At 43.3% G+C, this 21319-nt stretch overlaps 2 protein-coding genes across 2 annotated transcripts in view; both read right to left on the bottom strand.

The window, feature by feature from the left end:
- Window positions 1-1167: 1167 nt before the first annotated feature.
- Window positions 1168-15880, bottom strand: LOC133665303 (keratin-associated protein 16-1-like). The gene is made up of 8 exons (XM_062070561.1): window positions 15775-15880; window positions 2272-2400; window positions 2052-2201; window positions 1922-1981; window positions 1722-1871; window positions 1542-1661; window positions 1392-1471; window positions 1168-1296 (listed from the first exon to the last, which is right to left on the bottom strand). The coding sequence occupies exons 1-8, from the start codon at window positions 15878-15880 to the stop codon at window positions 1168-1170; spliced, it is 924 nt and encodes a 307-aa protein (XP_061926545.1).
- Window positions 15573-21319, bottom strand: part of vgll3 (vestigial-like family member 3) — a 20067-nt gene continuing 14320 nt past the window's right edge. Inside the window, exons 2-4 of the mRNA XM_062070490.1 lie at window positions 19452-19794; window positions 18860-19393; window positions 15573-16330 (exon numbers count right to left, since the gene is read on the bottom strand). Coding sequence (XP_061926474.1) covers window positions 16290-16330; window positions 18860-19393; window positions 19452-19794 — 918 coding nt within the window. The 3' untranslated portion in view covers window positions 15573-16289. The remainder of the gene's footprint in view (window positions 16331-18859; window positions 19394-19451; window positions 19795-21319) is intronic.

Raw genomic sequence — 21319 nt, 5'->3', positions numbered from 1 at the left:
TCTGGGAGGGATTTATGAGTAATTTCCGTGAACTCTTTGACAGTTTGGTGTTTTTCCTGCAGTGTTTCTTTAAGGCTGCCAGTTTGCATGGATAAAGTTGCATTTAATACATTTTTTTAAACTTACTTTAAACTACGCCAGCGAGCGGGACAAGCGGTATAAAATGGATGGATGGAGGATCGACCTGTGATTAATCTGATTAAAGTGATAAAGTATCAATTGGCCCCAGTGATGGATGAGACTCCACACTATAATATGCTAATATGTATCGTGTTGCCTTCAAGGACCACAATAAGTTGTGGGATTTCCAGCCATTCATATTTTTCTACTGTGTGGGTATTATAACACTCATATTGTAGTACTGTGTGGGTATTATAACACTCATATTGTAGTACTGTGTGGGTATTATAACACTCATATTGTAGTACTGTGTGGGTATTATAACACTCATATTGTAGCTCTGTGTGGGTATTATAACACTCATATTGTAGTACTGTGTGGGTATTATAACACTCATATTGTAGTACTGTGTGGGTATTATAACACTCATATTGTAGTACTGTGTGGGTATTATAACACTCATATTGTAGTACTGTGTGAATATCATAACACTCATATTGTAGTACTGTGTGGATATTATAACACTCATATTGTAGTACTCTGTGGGTATTATAACACTCATATTGTAGTACAGTGTGGGTATTATAACACTCATATTGTAGTACAGTGTGGGTATTTTAACACTCATATTGTAGTACTGTGTGGTTATTATAACACTCATATTGTAGTACTGTGTGGGTATTATAACACTCATATTGTAGTACAGTGTGGGTATTATAACACTCATATTAAAGTACTGTGTGGGTATTATAACACTCATATTGTAGTACAGTGTGGGTATTATAACACTCATATTGTAGTACTGTGTGGGTATTATAACACTCATATCATTCATATTCACCTGGACACACCTGTACACACATGGGCACTCATGGACACACCTGGGCACACCTGGACACACCTGAGCACACCTGGACACACCTGGGAACACCTGGTCACACCTGGTCACACCTGGACACACCTGGATATACCTGGACATACCTGGGCACACCAAACTTTTCTTCAAGTAGTTATTATTTACGTCACATTTAAGCTAGCTTTGTCATTTCATCTCTCTGCTGTGCCTCGCTCGCGCTCCTCCACAGTTTGGGCACACCTTGACACACCTGGGCACACCTGGGCACACCTGGACACACCTACGCACACCTGGATACACCTGGGCACACCTGGACATACCTGCGAACACCTGGGCACACCTGGGCACACCTGGGAACACCTAACTTTTCTTCAAGTATTTATTCCTTACGTCACATTCAAGCTAGCTTTGTCACTTCCTCTCTCTGCTGTGCTTCACTCGCTCTCCTCCACAGTTTGGGCACACCTGGGCACACCTGGACACACCTGTACACACCTGGAAACACTTGGACACACCTGAGCACACCTGGGCACACCCGGGCCCACTTGTACACACTTGAACACACCTGGGCACACCTGGGTACACTTGGACTTACTTGGAAACACTTGGACATACTTGGACACACCTGGGCACACCTGGGCACACCTGGACACACCTGTGCACACCTGGACACACTTGGACACACCTGGGCCCACTTGTACACACTTGAACACACCTGGGCACACCTGGACACACCTGGACATACCTGCGAACACCTGGGCACACCTGGACACACCTGGGCATACCTGGACACACTTGGACACACCTAGGCACACCTGGATACACCTGGACACACCTCGGCACACCTGGATACACCTGGATACACTTGGACACACCTCGGCACACCTGGATACACCTGGACACACCCCGGCACACCTGGATACACCTGGATACACTTGGACACACCTCGGCACACCTGGATACACCTGGGAACACCTGGGCACACTTGGACACAGTTGGACACACCTGGGCACACCCGGACACACCTGGACACACCTGGGCACACCTGGACACACTTGGACACAATTGAACATACCTGGGCACACCTTGGCACACCTGGACACACCTGGGAACAGCTGGGAACACCTGGACACACCTGAGCACACCTGGACACACCTGGGCACACCTGGACACACCTGGACACACCTCGGCACACCTAGATACACCTGGACACACCTCGGCACACCTGGATACACCTGGACACACCTGGATACACCTGGGAACACCTGGGCACACTTGGACACAATTGGACATACCTGGGCACACCTTGGCACACCTGGACACACCTGGAAACACCTGGGCACACCTGGACACACCTGGACACACCTCGGCACACCTGGATACACCTGGACACACCTGGATACACCTGGGAACACCTGGGCACACTTGGACACAGTTGGACACACCTGGGCACACCTAGGCACACCTTTTATTGAGTTCTCTGCTGGAGAGCCCCACAACTCCTTGTGGTCTGCAGGACTTCTCCTCCACCCTTGTGGTCTGCAGTCAGGTGTGTCCAGGTGTCCTCACCTAGTACGTTTTTTTTTTTAAACGTTTTGTTCTTGTTGCCTTTTCATCCTGACCTCACAACAAAGACATACTAAAAGGTATTTCTTGTCTCTGAGTCCGCTCCTCACCACATCAAAACAAGCTCAGCGATTAGCCTGGCTTCTCCTGGTTCTACATTTCAGAACCACCTGCATTACTTCTTTGAACATTCCTAAATAATCGATATTTAAACATGGATTCTGAAGAGCCGGAATGACCACACCACCATACAGTCTTAGAAGGTGCATGTCCATGTGTCTCCTTCCAGTTGGACCTCCTGCTTGATGCCAGCAGGTTGCATGATGAGGTAATGGAAGAAGGACGGGCAAAGGGAAGTGGAATGTTAGTGGGCCGCTGCTGCTGCTGATCACACACTTCTCTTGCAGCTTAGCACAAACTTTCTTGGAGAACATTTATTCCACCCCCAGCAGTTCAAACTCCACAGAATTATTGACTTTCATCCTATGTGGGTGACATTACTCCGAGGAGAAAAACAGTGTGTGTGTGTGTGTGTGTGTGTGTGTGTGTGTGTGTGTGTGTGTGTGTGTGTGTGTGTGTGTGTGTGTGTGTGTGTGTGTGTGTGTGTGTGTGTGTGTGTGTGTGTGTGTGTGTGTGTGTGTGTGTGTGTGTGTGTGTGTGTGTGTGTGTGTGTGTGTGTGTGTGTGTGTGTGCGTGTGTGTGCGTCCAGCAAACTTCCTGTCCAGACAAGACAAAATACATTCTTGCCGTATGCTGGACGGTCTGAGCGTGTTTGTGTGAGGACCTGGTCGGGTGTCTCCTGTTTGTCTGGCAGTGGAATGCAGTCCATTTCCTTCGGTGCCACCACAAGATGTTCCTTTTTTTTTTGTACTGGAGGAAATTTACAAGATTGTATAAGAAACCATGGCCTCAAGCAAGGTGGTCCAAAGTGCGGCCCGGGGTGGGGGGGGGGGGGGGGCACATGTAGTCAGTCTATCTATCTGACCACAGAACTTTCCTCCAGAAGGTCTTACCTTTGTCCATGGGATGTCAGATGAAACAAAAATGAAGCTGTTTGGAGGAGAAAAGGTGAGGCCTTTAATCCCAGGAACACCATGCCTACCGTCAAGCATGGTGGTGGTAGTATTATGCTCTGGGCCTGTTTTGCTGCCAATGGAACTGCTGCTTTACAGAGAGTAAATGGGACAATGAAAAAGGAGGATTACCTCCAAATTCTTCAGGACAATTTCATACAGACCTGGGCAAAGTAAGGCCCGGGGGCCACATGCGGCCCGTTAAGCTTTTCAATCTGGCCCCCAAATATTTTTTTTAGATCTTTAAGATGGAAAGTGTAGCTGCCATTATGAACTATACAAAGTATTTCAATGGTCGGAATCTGCGCTTTTGCATGATATACTAGTTACTCTCATTAGTTACTATGGTCATCTCATTAGTTACTATGGTCATCTAATTCGTTACAGCGGCATAGCTCGGTTGGTAGAGTGGCCGTGCCAGCAACTTCAGGGTTCCAGGTTCGATCCCCGCCGTAGAAGTTGTAGAAATGATTGGAAACTCAAGACAGCCATGACATTATGTTCTTAAAATGAAAATGGTCTAAAAGGCCCCCACATACAGTACGGTCATTTTTATTTTAGTGGGAAAAGTTTCATCACCCTTGGTTTAATATATATAAGACACTCTCGAGATAAAATATAAATAAATAAAAAAGACTGAAATAAATATTAAAGTAAACAAACAAATTGTTACTATTAACTTTTGAATTAATTCATTTGAAAAATGACAACAGCAATAAACACTGTCAAATGTATAATTGAACATGAATGTTTTCATACAGGCAGAATTGTTGAGACTTTCGGTTATGCAGATACACAATTTTATAAAAATTATAACTTTATTTATTCGTATATCCTGACTACCAGGTTCGATCCCCGCTTCTGCCAACCTAGTCACTGCCGTCGTGTCCTTGGGCAAGACACTTTGCCCACCTGCTCCCAGTGCCACCCACACTGCTTTAAATGCCATCCATCCATCCATCTTCTTCCGCTTATCCGAGGTCGGGTCGCAGGGGCAGCAGCCTAAGCAGGGAAACCCAGACTTCCCTCTCCCCAGCCACTTCGTCCAGCTCCTCCCGGGGGATCCCGAGGCGTTCCCAGGCCCGCCGGGAGACATAGTCTTCCCAGCGTGTCCTGGGTCTTCCCCGTGGCCTCCTACCGGTCGGACGTGCCCTAAACACCTCTCTAGGGAGGTGTTCGGGTGGCATCCTGACCAGATGCCCGAACCACCTCATCTGGCTCCTCTCCATGTGGAGGAGCAGTTTAAATGTAACTTAGATATTGGGTTTCACTATGTAAAGCGCTGTGAGTCACTAGAGAAAAGCGCTATATAAATATAATTCACTTAAAGTTAAAGTTAAAGTACCAATGATTGTCACACACACACACTAGGTGTGGTGAAATTTGTCCTCTGCATTTGACCCATCTCCTTGTTTCCCCTCCTGGGAGGTGAGGGGAGCAGTGGGCAGCAGCGTAGCCGCGCCCGGGAATCATTTTTGGTGATTCAACCCCCAATTCCAACCCTTGATGCTGAGTGCCAAGCAGGGAGGTAATGGGTCACTTCTATGGTCATCTAATTAGTTACTATGGTAATCTATTGAGTTACTATGGTAATCTATTTGAAATGCGGGTGTCAGGGACATACGCAGTAGGAGATTTTTACAACAAAGTTGTAAAACTTAGTGATATATCAGATGTATCAGATTGTAGGTGTGGCTTTTTGAGGTTTTTTGGCGTTCATATTTCGCTGTTTGTTACATTTTTGTCGTGTTTCGCTTAATTGTAAAATATGTCAATGGAGACGCGGGTGCGACGTTCTTTGCCATGATTGTGTAGCTCATTTTGTCTCGGACACATTTCTTGAAAATTCCGCCTCTAAAGTCATGGCGCACCTATTAACGAGACGGAGGTGATTTGGTCGACCAGGAAAAAAAAAAAACGACAAAATCGAAAGAGGGTAAAAAAGAAGGTGAGAAGGTCTCGTTTTTGTACTTCAAAATCTCAGAAAAAGGCTGGGATTTTTTTCGAAGTACAGTTCATATCTTTTCAGTATTCAGTGTTTTATTGTGCATAGTTAATATTTTTTGTTGTTTTTGTTAATATTGTAAATCTCACATTCTTTATTTCCATGTACATTCTGGGTGTCTCATTCAGTTAAAAACATGTACAATTCCATTCCGTTTTTTAAGGCAGCCTATCATAACGTTTTTTAGCATTTAGACATTATCGTGAGGTTTTGTATGTGTTCCTAAAAGACAGACACATTTTTTTCTCAAATTTTGGCCCCCCGAGTCAAAATAATTGCCCAGGCCTGACCTAAAATCATCAGCCCGGAGGCTGGGTCTTGGGCGCAGTTGGGTGTTCCAACAGGACAATGACCCCAAACACACCTCAAAAGTGGTAAAGGTGTCATGATCCGTAGTCCGGATCATGTTTTTTGTTATTTTCTGTTAGTTTTGGACTCTTTTAGTTCCTGTTTGTGACACCTCTGAGTTTTGGTTTGGTTGTCAACCACTAATCAAAACAGCTTTTTTATTCACCTTGCTCGCCACGCTCAGTCTGGCTTCCTTCTGTCACGTCGGGGGTCGCATCTTTATGCGGGGTCGTTCGCTCTCCCAGGAAAGCAGACGGAAAACTCCGAAACGAGAGCGTGATGATTTATTGTCCATAGATTATGCAAAACACAAAAATACCAAAAAACGTTCTGATAGCATGGGAGCTATGGCGGAGCTTAGCACATGAACTTGCAAGGCGAATAATTAGTGGTTGACAGCAGCTGAGCGTGCCGACCACCAACCAGAGGCAGGTGAACCTTAATTAATCCCCATGGAAACAAAAACAAACTCAGAGGTGTAACAAACAGGAACTAAAAGAGTCCAAATCTAACAGAAAATAACAAAAACATGATCCGGACCACGGATCATGTGGTAAATCAGGCTAAAATGAAGGTTTTAGAATGGGCCTTCGCAAAGTCCTGACTTAAACGTGTGGACAATGCTGAAGAAACAAGTCCATGTCAGAAAACCAACACATTTAGCTGAACTGCACCAATTTGGTCAAGAGGAGTGGTCAAAAATTCAAGCAGAAGCTTGTGGATGGCTACCAAAAGTGAAACTTGCCAAGGGACATGTAAGCAAGTATTAACATTGCTGTATGTATACTTTTGACCCAGCACATTTGCTCACATTTTCAGTAGACCCATAATAAATTCATAAAAGAAGTACAATTCATGAATGTTTTTTGTGACCAACAAGTTTGTGCTCCAATCACTCTATCACAAAAAAAAAAAAAAAAGAGTTGTAGAAATGATTGGAAACTCAAGACAGCCATGACATTATGTTCTTAAAATGAAAATTGTCTAAAAGGCCCCCACATACAGTACGGTCATTTTTATTTTAGTGGGAAAAGTTTCATCACCCTTGGTTTAATATATATAAGACACTCTCGAGATAAAATATAAATAAATAAAAAAGACTGAAATAAATATTAAAGTAAACAAACAAATTGTTACTATTGACTTTTGAATTAATTCATTTGAAAAATTACAACAGCAATAAACACTGTCAAATGTATAATTGAACATGAATGTTTTCATACAGGCAGAATTGTTGAGACTTTAAGTTATGCAGATACACAATTTTATAAAAAATTATAACTTTATTTATTCGTATATCCTGACTACCAGGTTCTATCCCCGCTTTCACCATCCTAGTCACTTCCGTTGTGTCCTTTACTTTACCCGCCTGCTCCCAGTGCCACCCACACTGGTTTAAATGTAACTCAGATATTGGGTTTCACTATGTAAAAGCGCTTTGAGTCACTAGAGAAAAGCGTTATATAAATATAATTCACTTCACTTCACTTCACTACTAATGCCAGTAAGAATGTACGAAAAAAGGAGCAAAAAAGACGTGATGAAAATAAGCTGGAATGTTGATACAGATGATTATTTATAGTAGTATAATTATACATATATATATATATATATATATATATATATATAAATATATATATATATATATATTTTTTTTTTTGTTTACACTATATTTTTTTTCATTTAAAGAATGTTGTTTTTTCATTTACTGTGCATGTTTTTTTAATTTACAGGTTGTTTATTTTATTTATCATATGTTTTTTTTTGTTTACAGTACTGTACAGTATATGTATTGCATCAAAAATTAGGCAAACTGACATATATACATATATACACCATCCATCCATCCATCCATCTTCTTCCGCTTATCCGAGGTCAGGTCGCGGGGGCAGCAGCTTAAGCAAGGAAGCCCAGACTTCCCTCTCCCCAGCCACTTGGTCCAGCTCCTCCCGGGGGATCCCGAGGCATTCCCAGGCCAGCCGGGAGACATAGTCTTCCCAACGTGTCCTGGGTCTTCCCCGTGGCCTCCTACCGGTCGGACGTGCCCTAAACACCTCCCTAGGGAGGCGTTCGGGTGGCATCCTGACCAGATGCCCGAACCACCTCATCTGGCTCCTCTCCATGTGGAGGAGCAGCGGCTTTACTTTGAGCTCCCCCCGGATGACAGAGCTTCTCACCCTATCTCTAAGGGAGAGCCCCGCCACCCGGCGGAGGAAACTCATTTGGGCCGCTTGTACCCGTGATCTTGTCCTTTCGGTCATAACCCAAAGCTCATGACCATAGGTGAGGATGGGAACGTAGATCGACCGGTAAATTGAGAGCTTTGCCTTCCGGCTCAGCTCCTTCTTCACCACAACGGATCGATACAGCGTCCGCATTACTGAAGACGCCGCACCGATCTGCCTGTCGATCTCACGATCCACTCTTCCCTCACTCGTGAACAAGACTCCGAGGTACTTGAACTCCTCCACTTGGGGCAAGATCTCCTCCGCAACCCGGAGATGGCACTCCACCCTTTTCCGGGCGAGAACCATGGACTCGGACTTGGAGGTGCTGATTCTCATCCCAGTCGCTTCACACTCGGCTGGAGGCAGAATGACGGGTTTAACCAGCGTAGGTCGACAGGTTAAAGAGTAATGGCAACGGTTTGTTTTCAACGCCAGTCTGGTTGCTATGGCTCGAAGAACCCGTACGTAGCTCAGTTGCCCGGATGTCGGCCCTCACCTATATGGCTCTTTCAACATTTTGGGTTGCCGACCCCTGCCTTAACCAAAAAGCAGAAACATATACACAAATAATAAACAAGAGTAATACCTCTGCATTAGAAATAAGGAGTTAAGTCATGTGATCAATCACAGACAAATGTTGCATTGATCATGTGAATATGCAGATTCATCTCACAATATGGGAGGTCAAAGGTCAGTGATCAGGTCGATGCGTAGGTCAAAGACAATTGAATTACAATTTTACGTGCACCAGCGAGTAATAACCCGTGATTGATCATGACTCGTTCCAAAAAGGCGATTAATCGCACTAAAACATAATCCTAGTCTATATATATATATATATATATATATATATATACAAAACCCACAACCAGTAAAGTTGGCACGTTGTGCAAATCGTAAATAAAAACAGAATACAATGACTTGCAAAGATTTCAGAAAACTATAGTTGGTCGTTACATCTACTATGCAAAGCCAAAGCCATTTATCAACAACACCCAGAAACGTTTCGCTGGGCCTGAGCTCATCTAAAATGGACTGATGCAAAGTGGGAAAGTAATCCGTGGTCTGACAAGCCCACACTTCAAATTGTTTTTTGGAAACTGTGGACGTCGTGACCAAAGTGGAAAAAAAAAACATCCGGACTGTTATAGGGGACAAGTGATAGTATGGGGGTGTATTAGTGGCCAAGGCATGGGTAACTTACACATCTGTGAAGGCACCATTAATGCTGAAAGGTACATACAGCTTTTGGAGCGACACATGTTGCCATCCAAGCAACGTTACCATGGACGCTAGAGATGCGCGGATAGGCAATTATTTCATCCGCGACCGCATCACAAAAGTCGTCATCCACCCGCCATCCACCCGAACCAACATTTTATCAAAACCGCACCCGCCCGCCACCCGCCCGTTGTTATATATCTAATATAGACGATGCAAGGCATTAGTGAGGTTAGAAAGCTTTTGCCTGTTAAAGAAAGGAGACTGATCCAATGCAGCAGATATACGCATGAATATCTCTTGGCCAAGCATTAGAGGCTAAGAGATATTAATGCGTGATTATATTATTTATCATTATTATAATATCATTGTCATTTCCATTAAGAAAGTGTTGACTATTGTTGCCAATGCCCTCCGATCAGGAGTGCGTTCCTCACACTTGGTGTGCGCAGTTGCAGCAAGCAAGCAGAACGATGCTTTTAAGAAGTTAAAAAAATGTTTTAGAACAATGGTCCCCAACCTTTTTGTAGCTGCGGACCGGTCAACGCTTCAAAATTTGTCCCACGGACCAGTGGGGGGGGGGGGGGGGGGGGGGGAAATGGGTATTTAATTGTTTTTAGTTTTTATTTATTTATTTTATTTTATTTTTTTTGCATAAATAAATACAATCATGTGTGCTTACGGACTGTATCCCTGCAGACTGTATTGATCTACATTGATATATAATGATTTGATTTCATAAAAAAAAATAAAAATAAAAAATTCCACGGACCGATTGGTATGATAATTGTTGGTATGATAAAAAATTTTTTATTTTTTATTTTTTTTTTTTAAATTTTTAAGGTTGTATTTTTTTGTAAAAATTCTTTTTTTTTTTTTTTTTTTTTTTAATTTCTTGTGCGGCCCGGTACAAAAAAAAAAAAAAATTCTTGTGCGGCCCGGTTTTTTTTTTTTTTTTTTGTACCGGGCCGCACAAGAAATTAAAAAAAAAAAAAAAAAAACCAGGCCGCACAAGAATTTTTAATTTTTTTTTGTGGCCCAGTGGTTGGGGACCACTGTTTTAGAAAGACTAGGCCTGTATTTTCGTTAGGTAAAAAAAAAAATTCTGAATTTATTTAAAGTTAAAGTTAAAGTTAAAGTACCAATGATTGTCACACACACACTAAGTGTGGTGAACTTTGTCCTCTGCATTTGACCCATCCCCTTGATCACCCCCTGGGAGGTGAGGGGAACAGTGGGCAGCAGCGTAGCCGCGCCCGGGAATCATTTTTGGTGATTTAACCCCCAATTCCAACCCTTGATGCTGAGTGCCAAGCAGGGAGGTAATGGGTCCCATTTTTATAGTCTTTGGTATGACCCGGCCGGGGTTTGAACTCACAACCTACCGATCTCAGGGCGGACACTCTAACCACTAGTTCAATGAATATTAACTTGTTAAAGGCCTACTGAAATGATTTTTTTTTATTTAAACGGGGATAGCAGATCCATTCTATGTGTCATACTTGATCATTTCGCGATATTGCCATATTTTTGCTGAAAGGATTTAGTATAGAACAACGTCGATAAAGTTCGCAACTTTTGGTCTCTGATATAAAAAAGCCTTGCCCCTACCGGAAGTAGCGTGACGTTGTCAGTTGTTCACTTCCTCATATTTTCCTATTGTTTTCAACGCAGCTAGAGCTATTCGGACCGAGAAAGCGACGATTACCCCATTCATTTGAGCGAGGATGAAAGATTTGTGGATGAGGAACGTTAGAGTGACGGACTAGAATGCAGTGAAATACATATCTTTTTTCGCTCTGACCGTAACTTAGGTACAAGCTGGCTCATTGGATTCCACACTCTCTCCTTTTTCTATTGTGGATCACGGATTTGTATTTTAAACCACCTGGGATACTATATCCTCTTGAAAATGAGAGTGGAACGCGAAATGGACATTCACAGTGACTTTTATCTCCACGACAATACATCGACGAAGCTCTTTAGCATGAGCTAACATGAGCTGTCTCAAATGCAGATAGAAACAAAATAAATAAATCCCTGACTGGAAGGATAGACAGAAGATCAACAATACTATTAAACCATGGACATGTAACTACACGGTTAATAATTCTCAGCCTGGCAAAGCTGTTGCTAACGACGCTAAGGCTAACTTAGCAACTTAGCAACCGGACCTCACAGAGCTATGATAAAAACATTAGCGCTCCACCCACGCTAGCCAGCCCTCATCTGCTCATCAACACCCGTGCTCACCTGCGTTCCAGTGATCGACGGCGCGACGAAGGACTTCACCCCAACACTTATGTGGTTGGCGGCTAGCATCGGCTGGCGCGTCTGCTATCCAAGTAAGTCTTCTTGTTGTGTTGCTACAGCCAGCCGCTAATACACCGATCCCACCTACAACTTTCTTCTTTGTAATCTCCATTGTTCATTAAACAAATTGCAAAAGATTCACCAACACAGATGTCCAGAATACTGTGGAATTATGAAATGAAAACAGAGCTTTTTTGTATTGTATTCAATGGGGAAGGCATACCTCTGTTCCCCTGGCTACGTCACACGCATACGTCATCCTCCAGAGGCTTTTTCAACCGGAAGTTTAGCGGGAAATTTAAAATGTCACTTTATAAGTTAACCCGGCCGTATTGGCATGTGTTGCAATGTTAAGATTTCATCATTGATATATAAACTATCAGACCGCGTGGTCGGTAGTAGTGGCTTTCAGTAGGCCTTTAACGTTATAATGCTGAAATAGGGAGGAGGGCGGGGTGCACAGTGAAACAGTGAACAATTTTGCGACAAAGATGAACCTTTATTGATTGATCTGCAGCCGTGACAAAATATCAGACAATCTCCATTGTCAACGACAGGCAGGAAAATAAAGATAAACACATAGCCTATGTTGTAGGCATAGGAATAGGCTCATACCTTTTTAAGTTGAAATAGAAAAATAAATAAAAAATGTGCCTCATAAGCATTAGGCTGTTTATCACGCGCACAAACTTAAATTATACAACAACATCAGGGTTTTTTGTTTTTTTTGTCCTCTCCAGCTTCTCAGGCAAATCATATAGTAGATGTAGATGCCCATATCGGCTGTTCAGATTTACTTTACAAAAGAGAAGTGTAGGATACTTCTCTTGTTGCCTTATTTGTATTTGACTTTATTAAATGTATTTATATTAGAAACACAACATGTGTATATAACAAAGGGTGCAAAGTCTGCAGGCAGTAGGAAACACATGGTTAAGAAGTATAGGGAGTAAAACTGATGGCAGTCTATAGTTCAAGATTTTTGGAGCTCTTTGTTCAGTGGATCAGATGTTTGATGAAGCTCCGTGTCTATCTACCACCACTACTGTTTTCTGTTTATTTGTTACTGACTGTGGCAGGACACCTCTGCCTCTGTTTCACTTTATGTTGCTGGTAAATAATATGGTTGTAGTAGTAGGCTAAAGTTAAATTATTTAGTATGCACTAGTTAAAGGGGCAGAGCTTTATGAGACATTTTAGCTTTTATATTTTATAATATATATTTTTTGTAAGAACCACAATTAATAAATATATTTCAGTGAATAACTTATTGTTCAAATCTGTATATAAATATGTACATAAAGTGTTGTAATTATATTGTAAAATGGATGGATGGATGGACGTTTAAAACAAAACTGTTATTATTAATTAGTAAGTATACATTTTTTGAGCCTTTTTAGAGAAAATCAAATCATTGTAGTAAATTATGCAAATTACTCGATGATGTCATGGTGACCACGCCCATAGCCACGCCCCCACCGCCACAGGTATCTTGGCAGTTTATGGGAAACACTGAACACATGTATGTCATCCCTATTTAAACAAAAATACATTAAATAAATAATAATAATAAATTACCTGCAACTTATTGGCCAAAGCAAATAGCTGAAGGGGGGAAATCAAACCCATCAGACTGCACTTTATCATCAAACTTGAATTATAATGAAAATAGACAAACAAAGCAGGCTAAATAGCCTTACATTGTAGCCAATCGGAGATGCGCTTCACTTGAGAGCGAGGCCAAATAATGAACACACAGTAGTATATCTCCAATAGAAAAAAAAACACAATAAACAACGCAATTGCCTTAATTCCTTTGCATTGTAGTGCGCCCAAACAACACGTAACCATCACAATTATTCAGCTGACCGAACTCAATATAGGTTAGACATGGGCTTATTTGGTATAGCCTAGGTAACGTAGACTGATTCGTTTAGCATATCCAACCGTATGTCTACTTACTTTTTTTTTGTTGTTAGCACTATGCAGGAATAAAATGGCATCTACAGTGCCAGGATCAGGGCCGGCCCGTGGCATAGGCCGTACAGGCAAATGCTAAGGGCGCCGTCCATCAGGGGGCGCCACGCCAGTGCCACAAATGTTGGAGAAAAAAAAAAAAAAAAAAAAGTTGGGACTATTATTTCTAAATACAAAAAATAATCCCACGTTAATTAAAATGCAAAGTAAAGCCTATTTAATAGAAATATTATTTGTTACAACAATACGCCCCTCCCCCCTCCCCCCGCACGGTGCGCCCCCTCCCTTCCCGTATCATGACTCTTTTTGGACGTCACCACCAAAAAATCAACACAAGATGTCAAAACGGCCAAAACTGTCAGGTGCCCAGGGAAGAAAAAAGAGAAAAGAAGAGGAGAAACGAGAAAAAGACAAAGGTAGCAGGGAGGTAACGTTAGCCTACAAGAATTATTTGTCTGTTACAGAATGTGATAGTAACCTGGCTTTTTAGCATTAAGCTAATGTTACATGATTCGGCAATTGCTAATCAATAAATAGCTAGTTCTGCTTTAATATTGTGGAGGGGGCTAAATTGTTATGGAAAATAATAATGTAACGTTAGGTAATTACAGTACTCCCACCTTACATTCCTCAGGGACATTTGTATCAGATCTTTTAAGCAGGTGGGTTTTTTTACATTGTTATTGCCTTCTGGTTAGCTAATGTTTGCCCTGCAGGTAATAGTCACTTTTCCACCCCTTTACATATTAGGTATAGTTGTAAGCCTAGCTGTTAAAGTGCACATCATTAATGTTAACTAAGCAATATCACATGAGCGGGAATGTTGTTTTTTAATTTGAGCACTGCTGTGATTCGGTTAAAGATAATCATAACATAACATTCTCATATAATATGTTAATTTGCTGTCTTTAAGTAAAAAAAAAGGTCAAAGACAAAGCTATTCGGTTTCTTGAGAGTATATACACTTCACTGCCGATGTGGGGGGGGGGGGGCGCCACCTAAAATCTTGCCTAGGGCGCCAGATTGGTTAGGGCCAGGCCTGGCCAGGATTCATGCAGGCGAGAGCGCCTGGCCTCTAAAATGCGCCCTGCTGCGCTGAAGGAGCGCTCACTTGCGGCACTCAATTGTTGCTGGGACGCATAGGATTCTCTTGGCAAGGTGTTGTAGTCGCGGGAATGATTGTCCTTGTTTCCCCCAAAAGGAAAGTAGATCCGTCGAGATGGAAGTGTTGTGTTGTGCTGCAGAGCCTGATGAATAATTGACTGTTTCAAATAGTGCTGCTCGTTTTTCGTATGTGGGTAACAACATTTAACTATGTATATATATTTCCAAAATTGGTTCAAACGCCACCCGCCCGAATCTATTTAAAATCTATTTTTTTCGTCATGACGCCCCTGCTTATTTCAGCAAGACAATGCCAAGCCACGTGTTACAACAGCGTGGCTTCATAGTAAAAGAGTGCGGGTACTAGACTGGCCTGCCTGTAGTCCAGACCTGTCTCCCATTGAAAATGTGTGGCGCATTATGAAGCCTAAAATACCACAACGGAGACCCCCGGACTGTTGAACAACTTAAGCTGTACATCAAGCAAGAATGGGAAAGAATTCCACTTCAAAAATGTGTCACTCCTCAGTTCCCAAACCTTTACTGAGTGTTGTTAAAAGGAAAGGCCATGTAACACAGTGGTAACTTTTTTACCCCCTTGTGGAACTGTGCCGTCACTACTCCTCCTGCATACATAACAGTGTTGCTGCCATTAAATTATAAGTAAATGATGATTATTTGCAAAAATTCTCAGTGTGAACATGAAATATCTTGTCTTTGCAGTCTATTCAATTGAATATAAGTTGAAAAGGATTTACAAATCATTGTATTCTCTTTTTATTTACCATTTACACAACGTGACAACTTCACTGCTTTTGGCTTTTTGTAGAATATGAATACAAGTACAATAAAAACATGGGACAGGAAATGAAGATGAATGCAGAGTTGCACCCCTGAACTGGTTTACAACTCCACAGCAGAACAATTACCCTTGAAAGCGAATCCAAACGATTCCCGACTCACTTTGGCGTGCAGACGTCTCAAACATTTCTCCACAAAAAGGCTCGCGAGAGCCGTTCAGAAGTCTGGACTCGTTGCCAAGGTCACATTCCAAGCGCGGTCCCGGCATTCTAAAGACGATCACAAAACAACTCTAGGCCTTGGAACGACATAATTTATTATTTACAGGACAACATACGCTTTGCAACACACCATCCCTTTTAGGAGAACAAATCAAATGTAGCATCCAGCCTCCAAAAAGGCAAAAGTGGACTATTAAAAACTACAGTTCCTGTAACAGAACCACTTGGACACCTTCAAAAAATGTGTTAAAGTTTGGAGGAGATGTTTGTCCTCGTCAGCCACAGACGCTCCCCTTCGTGGTTCCATCCGTCAAGTCCGATGGTCTTGACCAAGGGTCCGTAGTCCAGGCATCCCTAAAGTACATAGTCATGCCTCCTCAAGGAGCTTCTCATTAGGGCTGGACTGTTCAGTTTCTGCCACTTTGAGTCTGAAGCCTTCCAGCTCCACATCAAGACTTAGAACCAAACGGAGGACTTTGCTTTGGTTTGGTCATGAGCTGCGGAGAGAGAATAGAGGATGATCAGGTATGGTTCCTCCAGATCAGTGTTGGTCAACCACAGTCTGGTGTGTCGTGGGAGATTGTCTAATTTCACCTATTTGGGTTAAAAATATTTTTTGCAAACCAGTAATTATAGTCTGCAAATGATGTGTTGTTGTTGAGTGTCGGTGTTGTCTAGAACTCGGCAGAGTAACCATGTAATACTCTTCCATAGCAGTAGGTGGCAGCCGGTAGCTAATTGCTTTGTAGATGACGGAAACAGCGGGAGGCATAGTGAAGGTAAAAAGGTGTCTAATGCTGTAACCAAAAGTAAACAAAAGGTGAGTGCCCCTAAGAAAAGGCATTGAAGCTTAGGGAAGGCTATGCAGAACGAAACTAAAACTGAACTGACTACAAAGTAAACAAAAACGGAATGCTGGACGACAGCAAAGACTTACTGCGGAGCAAAGACGGCATCCACAATGTAGATCGGAACATGTCCCCACGAAGAAGGATAAAAACAACTGAAATGTTCTTTATTGCTCAAAGGAAGACATGAAACTGCTACAGGGAAAAACCAAAAAATAGAGAAAAAGCCACCAAAGTAGGAGCGCAAGACAAGAAGTAAAACACTACGCACAGGAAAACAGCAAAAAAGTCCAAATAAGTCAGGGAGTGATGTGACAGGTGGTGACAGTACACCTACTTTGAGACAAGAGCTGTACTGATGCATGCTTGGTTATGCTTTAAAGTCATATCCTCAACCTCCAACCTCAGAGGACAAAGCTACGAACAATGGGAGACCGGGCTTTCTGCTCCGCCGCTCCCAGTCTGTGGAACGCTCTCCCTGACCACCTGAGGGCACCACAGACTGTGGATGCTTTTATAAAAGGCTTAAAAACCCTTCTTTTTAAAAAAAAAAATCTATTTTTATATATATGCGTACCAGTTCTAGCTATTAGGCTGTTCTAGTTTGTATTTTTATTTATTTTTATTATCTTTGTATTTTATTTTTTTTATTTTTTTTTAATACACTGTAGCCCTTTGAGGTTGTTTGCTCAATATAAAGTGCTTTTTACAAATAAAATATATTATTGTTATTATCCAACAATTGCGACTACGACTTTTTACTGTCAATTGAGTTTCGTTTTTTCAACGCAAAAAATGTGCCTTGGCTCAAAAAAGGTTGAAAAACACTGCTCTAGGTCAGTGTTTTTCAACCTTTCTTGAGCCAAGGCACATTTTTTTCATAGAAAAAATCCTGAAGCACACCACCAGCAGAAATCATTAAAAAACGAAATTCAGCAGCCGATATTGACGGTAAAAAGTTGTTCTCGTAATATGACTTTAAAGCATAACCAAGCATGCATCACTATAGCTCTTGTCTCAAAGTAGGTGTACTGTCACCACCTGTCACATCACACCCTGACTTATTTGAAGTTTTTTTAATCTTTTCCAGTGTGTAGTAATTCAGTTCTTGTCTTGCGCTCCTATTTTGGTGGTGTTTCCTGTTTTGTTGGTGTTTTCCTGTAGCAGTTTCATGTCTTCCTTTGAGCGCTAATCCTTGCACCCGTTTTGTTTTAGTAATCAAGACTATTTAAGTGTGTTTTATAGTTTGTGTGGACATTGTTGATTGTCTTGTCATGTTCGGATGTACTTTGTGGACGCCGTCTGCTCCGCTCGTTGTAAGTCTTTGCTGTCGTCCAGCATTCTGTTTTTGTTTACTTTGTAGCCAGTTCAGTTTTAGTTTCTGTGGAGGGGGCCGGGGTCTGCGGGCCTGCCGCGGAGCGGGGTGTGTCAGGACCGGCCTCGAAGCACAGCTGGCAGGTGATTGGATTACCCAGCTGGGGCTGATCATCCAATCACCCGCCATGCTTATTAGCAGCAGCCGGGCCGAGACACCGTTGATGGAGTTGGAGTTGCTGGTGAGCAGACGCACGCACACGTACGAGACCACGGCGAGAGGAAAAGAGATCCAGAGCAGACTGGAAAGTCACGGAGCAGAGGCGGTCGTGGGCTGCTTCCGGAAAAGACTGAAAAGTGGTAGAGCGGAGTGCTGCCCTAGCGTGTGTGCGATGCCAATAAAAGACATTGATAACACCAGACATCCGGGCTATTGTGAAGATTTGTCAGCATCAGAAGAATCCACTAGAGCGACATCACCACAGTTTCGTTCTGCATAACCTTCCCTAAGCTTCAATGCCTTTTCTTAGCGGCCCTCGTCTTTTGTTTATTTTTGGTTTTACCTGAACTCTGCCTCCCACTGTCGTCTGCTTATTGTGATCACGACAAACCGTGTTCCCGACATCTACAAAGCATTTAGCTACCCGCTGCCACCTACTGATATGGAAGAGTATTACATGGTGACTCTGCTGCGCTCTAGACAGTACAGCACTTTATTTGCGGATTTTAATTGCTGGTTAGCAAAAAATACTTTTAACCCAATTAGGTGAAATAACATAATCTCCCACGGCACACCAGACTGTATCTCATGTGGCACAGTGGTTGAAAAACACTGCTCTAGAATGTGTCCTGTGCGCAACCTACCTGCTTCAAACAACTCCAAGGATCCATGGATGGGTGAGGGGGTCCAGGAGACCGATGAAGCCGTGACCGGGCTTGTACTACCGGCCTCCATTTCTGTCTTTGCGCCCTCGCTGTGCGGGGAACTTCCCGCACTGGCTGAGGGCTGGTTGTGGTTCCTCACACCAGGCAGAATAAGAGGACTGAACCTTGAATCTAACGTTGCGCTGTGGCTTGGGTATGACTGGAACATGGGGTGGTGGTGGTGGCGGTGCCGAGTGTGGATGTGGGAATGGGGGTGAGGGTGGTAGACGTCATGGACGTTGGGGTAGCCGCTCGGGCTTTGGGGGTTCAGGCTGTAGGTCCAGCTGTCAGTGAGGGTCGCCAGTGGCTGGAAACTGGCATTGGAGAGCACATGGCCAGCCCAAAGACCTCCATCGGTGTGGTTAAGGGAAATGGGACTGGATGAGAATTCCGGGTGGAGGCAGGTGGTGGAATGGGATGGATAGGTGTTGTTCCAGACCGAGCAGTTTTGACTCTCCGGAAGGGACTCGCCATCTGAAACAAACCAATCAGTTCAGTCTAGTAATTAAATAACTGTACGACATCCTCTTACCTTTCCATGTGTTGGTTGTGCTCGAAGCAGACGGCGGACTCGTACGAAACGGCTTCGTCTCTCTGGTAAGTCCAGCTGACTGACTGAGGGCCCGAGAGAAGTGTTCATCCACCACATCGCCGATGTCTCCTTGGAAGTACGTAAACAAAATACACCGGGAGTTGAGGTACTCTGCTTCTGCCGGTTGAGGTCCGTCTTTCAGATCCAAGTCAGGTATTGACACACATCCAGATTCGGCCCCAAGACCAAGCCGAAGGCCCTGGTCTCTGGCTAGTATTCCTCGTCCTCCAGCTTGCTGCTGGCTCGAGCAGGTGTGCATCTTGGTGTGAGCGCTCAGCCTCCTCTGAAGGGAGAAACACAAGAAGGGTTAAAACACCAAATACACATTTCTTCTAGTTCTTGTTAGCCGTCCAGTGGAGGGTTAGAAGCCTGAGTACCTTGGTGGAGGTCATGAGGACGTGACTGATACACCTGTGCACGGCATTGGCCTATTAGCAGCAGGGATGTAATGATACTGTAAATATTGCAATATTTGTGTTTCAAAATGCGAGAACTTGGAGTACTCTCGTCAGTACATCTGAAGCTCTTGGGTGGGCCGATCTGAAAAGTAAACTCCATCTCCCAAGATCCTTAGCGCAGGGAGTTTAAATCGGAAGTATGGACTCAGAAGAAGTCGACTTGTCGGTCCGATGAGTCAACGGGTTTAACAAGCGCGGACATTCCAAACAATACCCTGGATCTTCCTGCACAGTTCTTTGCACTGAAAGTACTTGTTTGTAGTTTGAAATATGATGAGAATATCATGTTGGTGTTCGGTTAGGTTAGTGTTTTTACCCTAAACATTACCTCCAATTCATTTTATACGTCTTCCTTCAGCGCAATAATACCGTCATCATCATCATCATCATCGGCGGTCACTCGAACGAGTATGACAATCCTCCTGGTAGGGGTGTATCCCTTTGTGGAGGATGCCAGTGCGTGACTTTATTTAACGCAGGGAGACTGGTGCACAGACAGTCACCACACGATCCTTGACAGAATCGGGTCAGGGTCCAGTGGCATGGAGTCCAAGACGACTGGGGACCCTTTTCTGCTGCAGCCTTCTGCCGCCATCGCAGCCGTTGTGGTAGTTCTTAAAACTACCGTCTTCCGCCTGCTCCGCCGTTGAGGTCTTCACCGTATCCCTGGCTAGGGGGCAGTCAGGTACTAGGCCTTTGCCAAGGGCCACCTGGGGTAACAGTAGTAAAGGGGTTGACCTTCTAGTGCCCCAAGACCCCCTAGAGGAGCCTCCACTGCCGGATGCACTTTAACGTCATGCCCAGGACACATAATAATGGTCAATGGGTCAATAATACCGTACCCAGACCTCAATACCGAGTCGAAATCACACCAAGACATTTTGACATTATTAATTAGCAATATCAAAAATACTTTTTAATGTGTATACCGGAGCAAAAACATAGGGCTGTGTCCACTATCTAAGGCGGGGGTCAAGAACCCGCGGCTCTCGAGCCACATGCGGCTGTTTAGCGCCGCCCTAGTGGCTCCCTGGAGCATTTTTTCAAAAAAGTATTGAAAATGGAAAAAGGTGTTTTTTGTTTGAGGACAAACATGACACAAACCTTCCCAATTGTCAGAAAGCCCACGGTTTAGTATGTTTAACAATATGAGTATTTGGTTTTGTCCTACTATATTTCGGCGGTTCTTGAACTCACCATAGTGTGTGGACTGTGACGCGAGAGTTTGTTTACATGTGAAATCTTCCACTCCTTCTTTGTCTCATTTTGTCCACCAAACGTTTTGTGCTGTGCGTGAATGCACAAAGGTGCGCTTTGTTGATGTTAGGACACACACATCTATACCTTTGG

Source organism: Entelurus aequoreus, linkage group LG14 (assembly GCF_033978785.1).
Source record: "Entelurus aequoreus isolate RoL-2023_Sb linkage group LG14, RoL_Eaeq_v1.1, whole genome shotgun sequence".
Classification (NCBI taxonomy): Eukaryota; Metazoa; Chordata; class Actinopteri; order Syngnathiformes; family Syngnathidae; genus Entelurus; species Entelurus aequoreus.
This window is presented reverse-complemented; position numbering and strand designations above follow the sequence as displayed.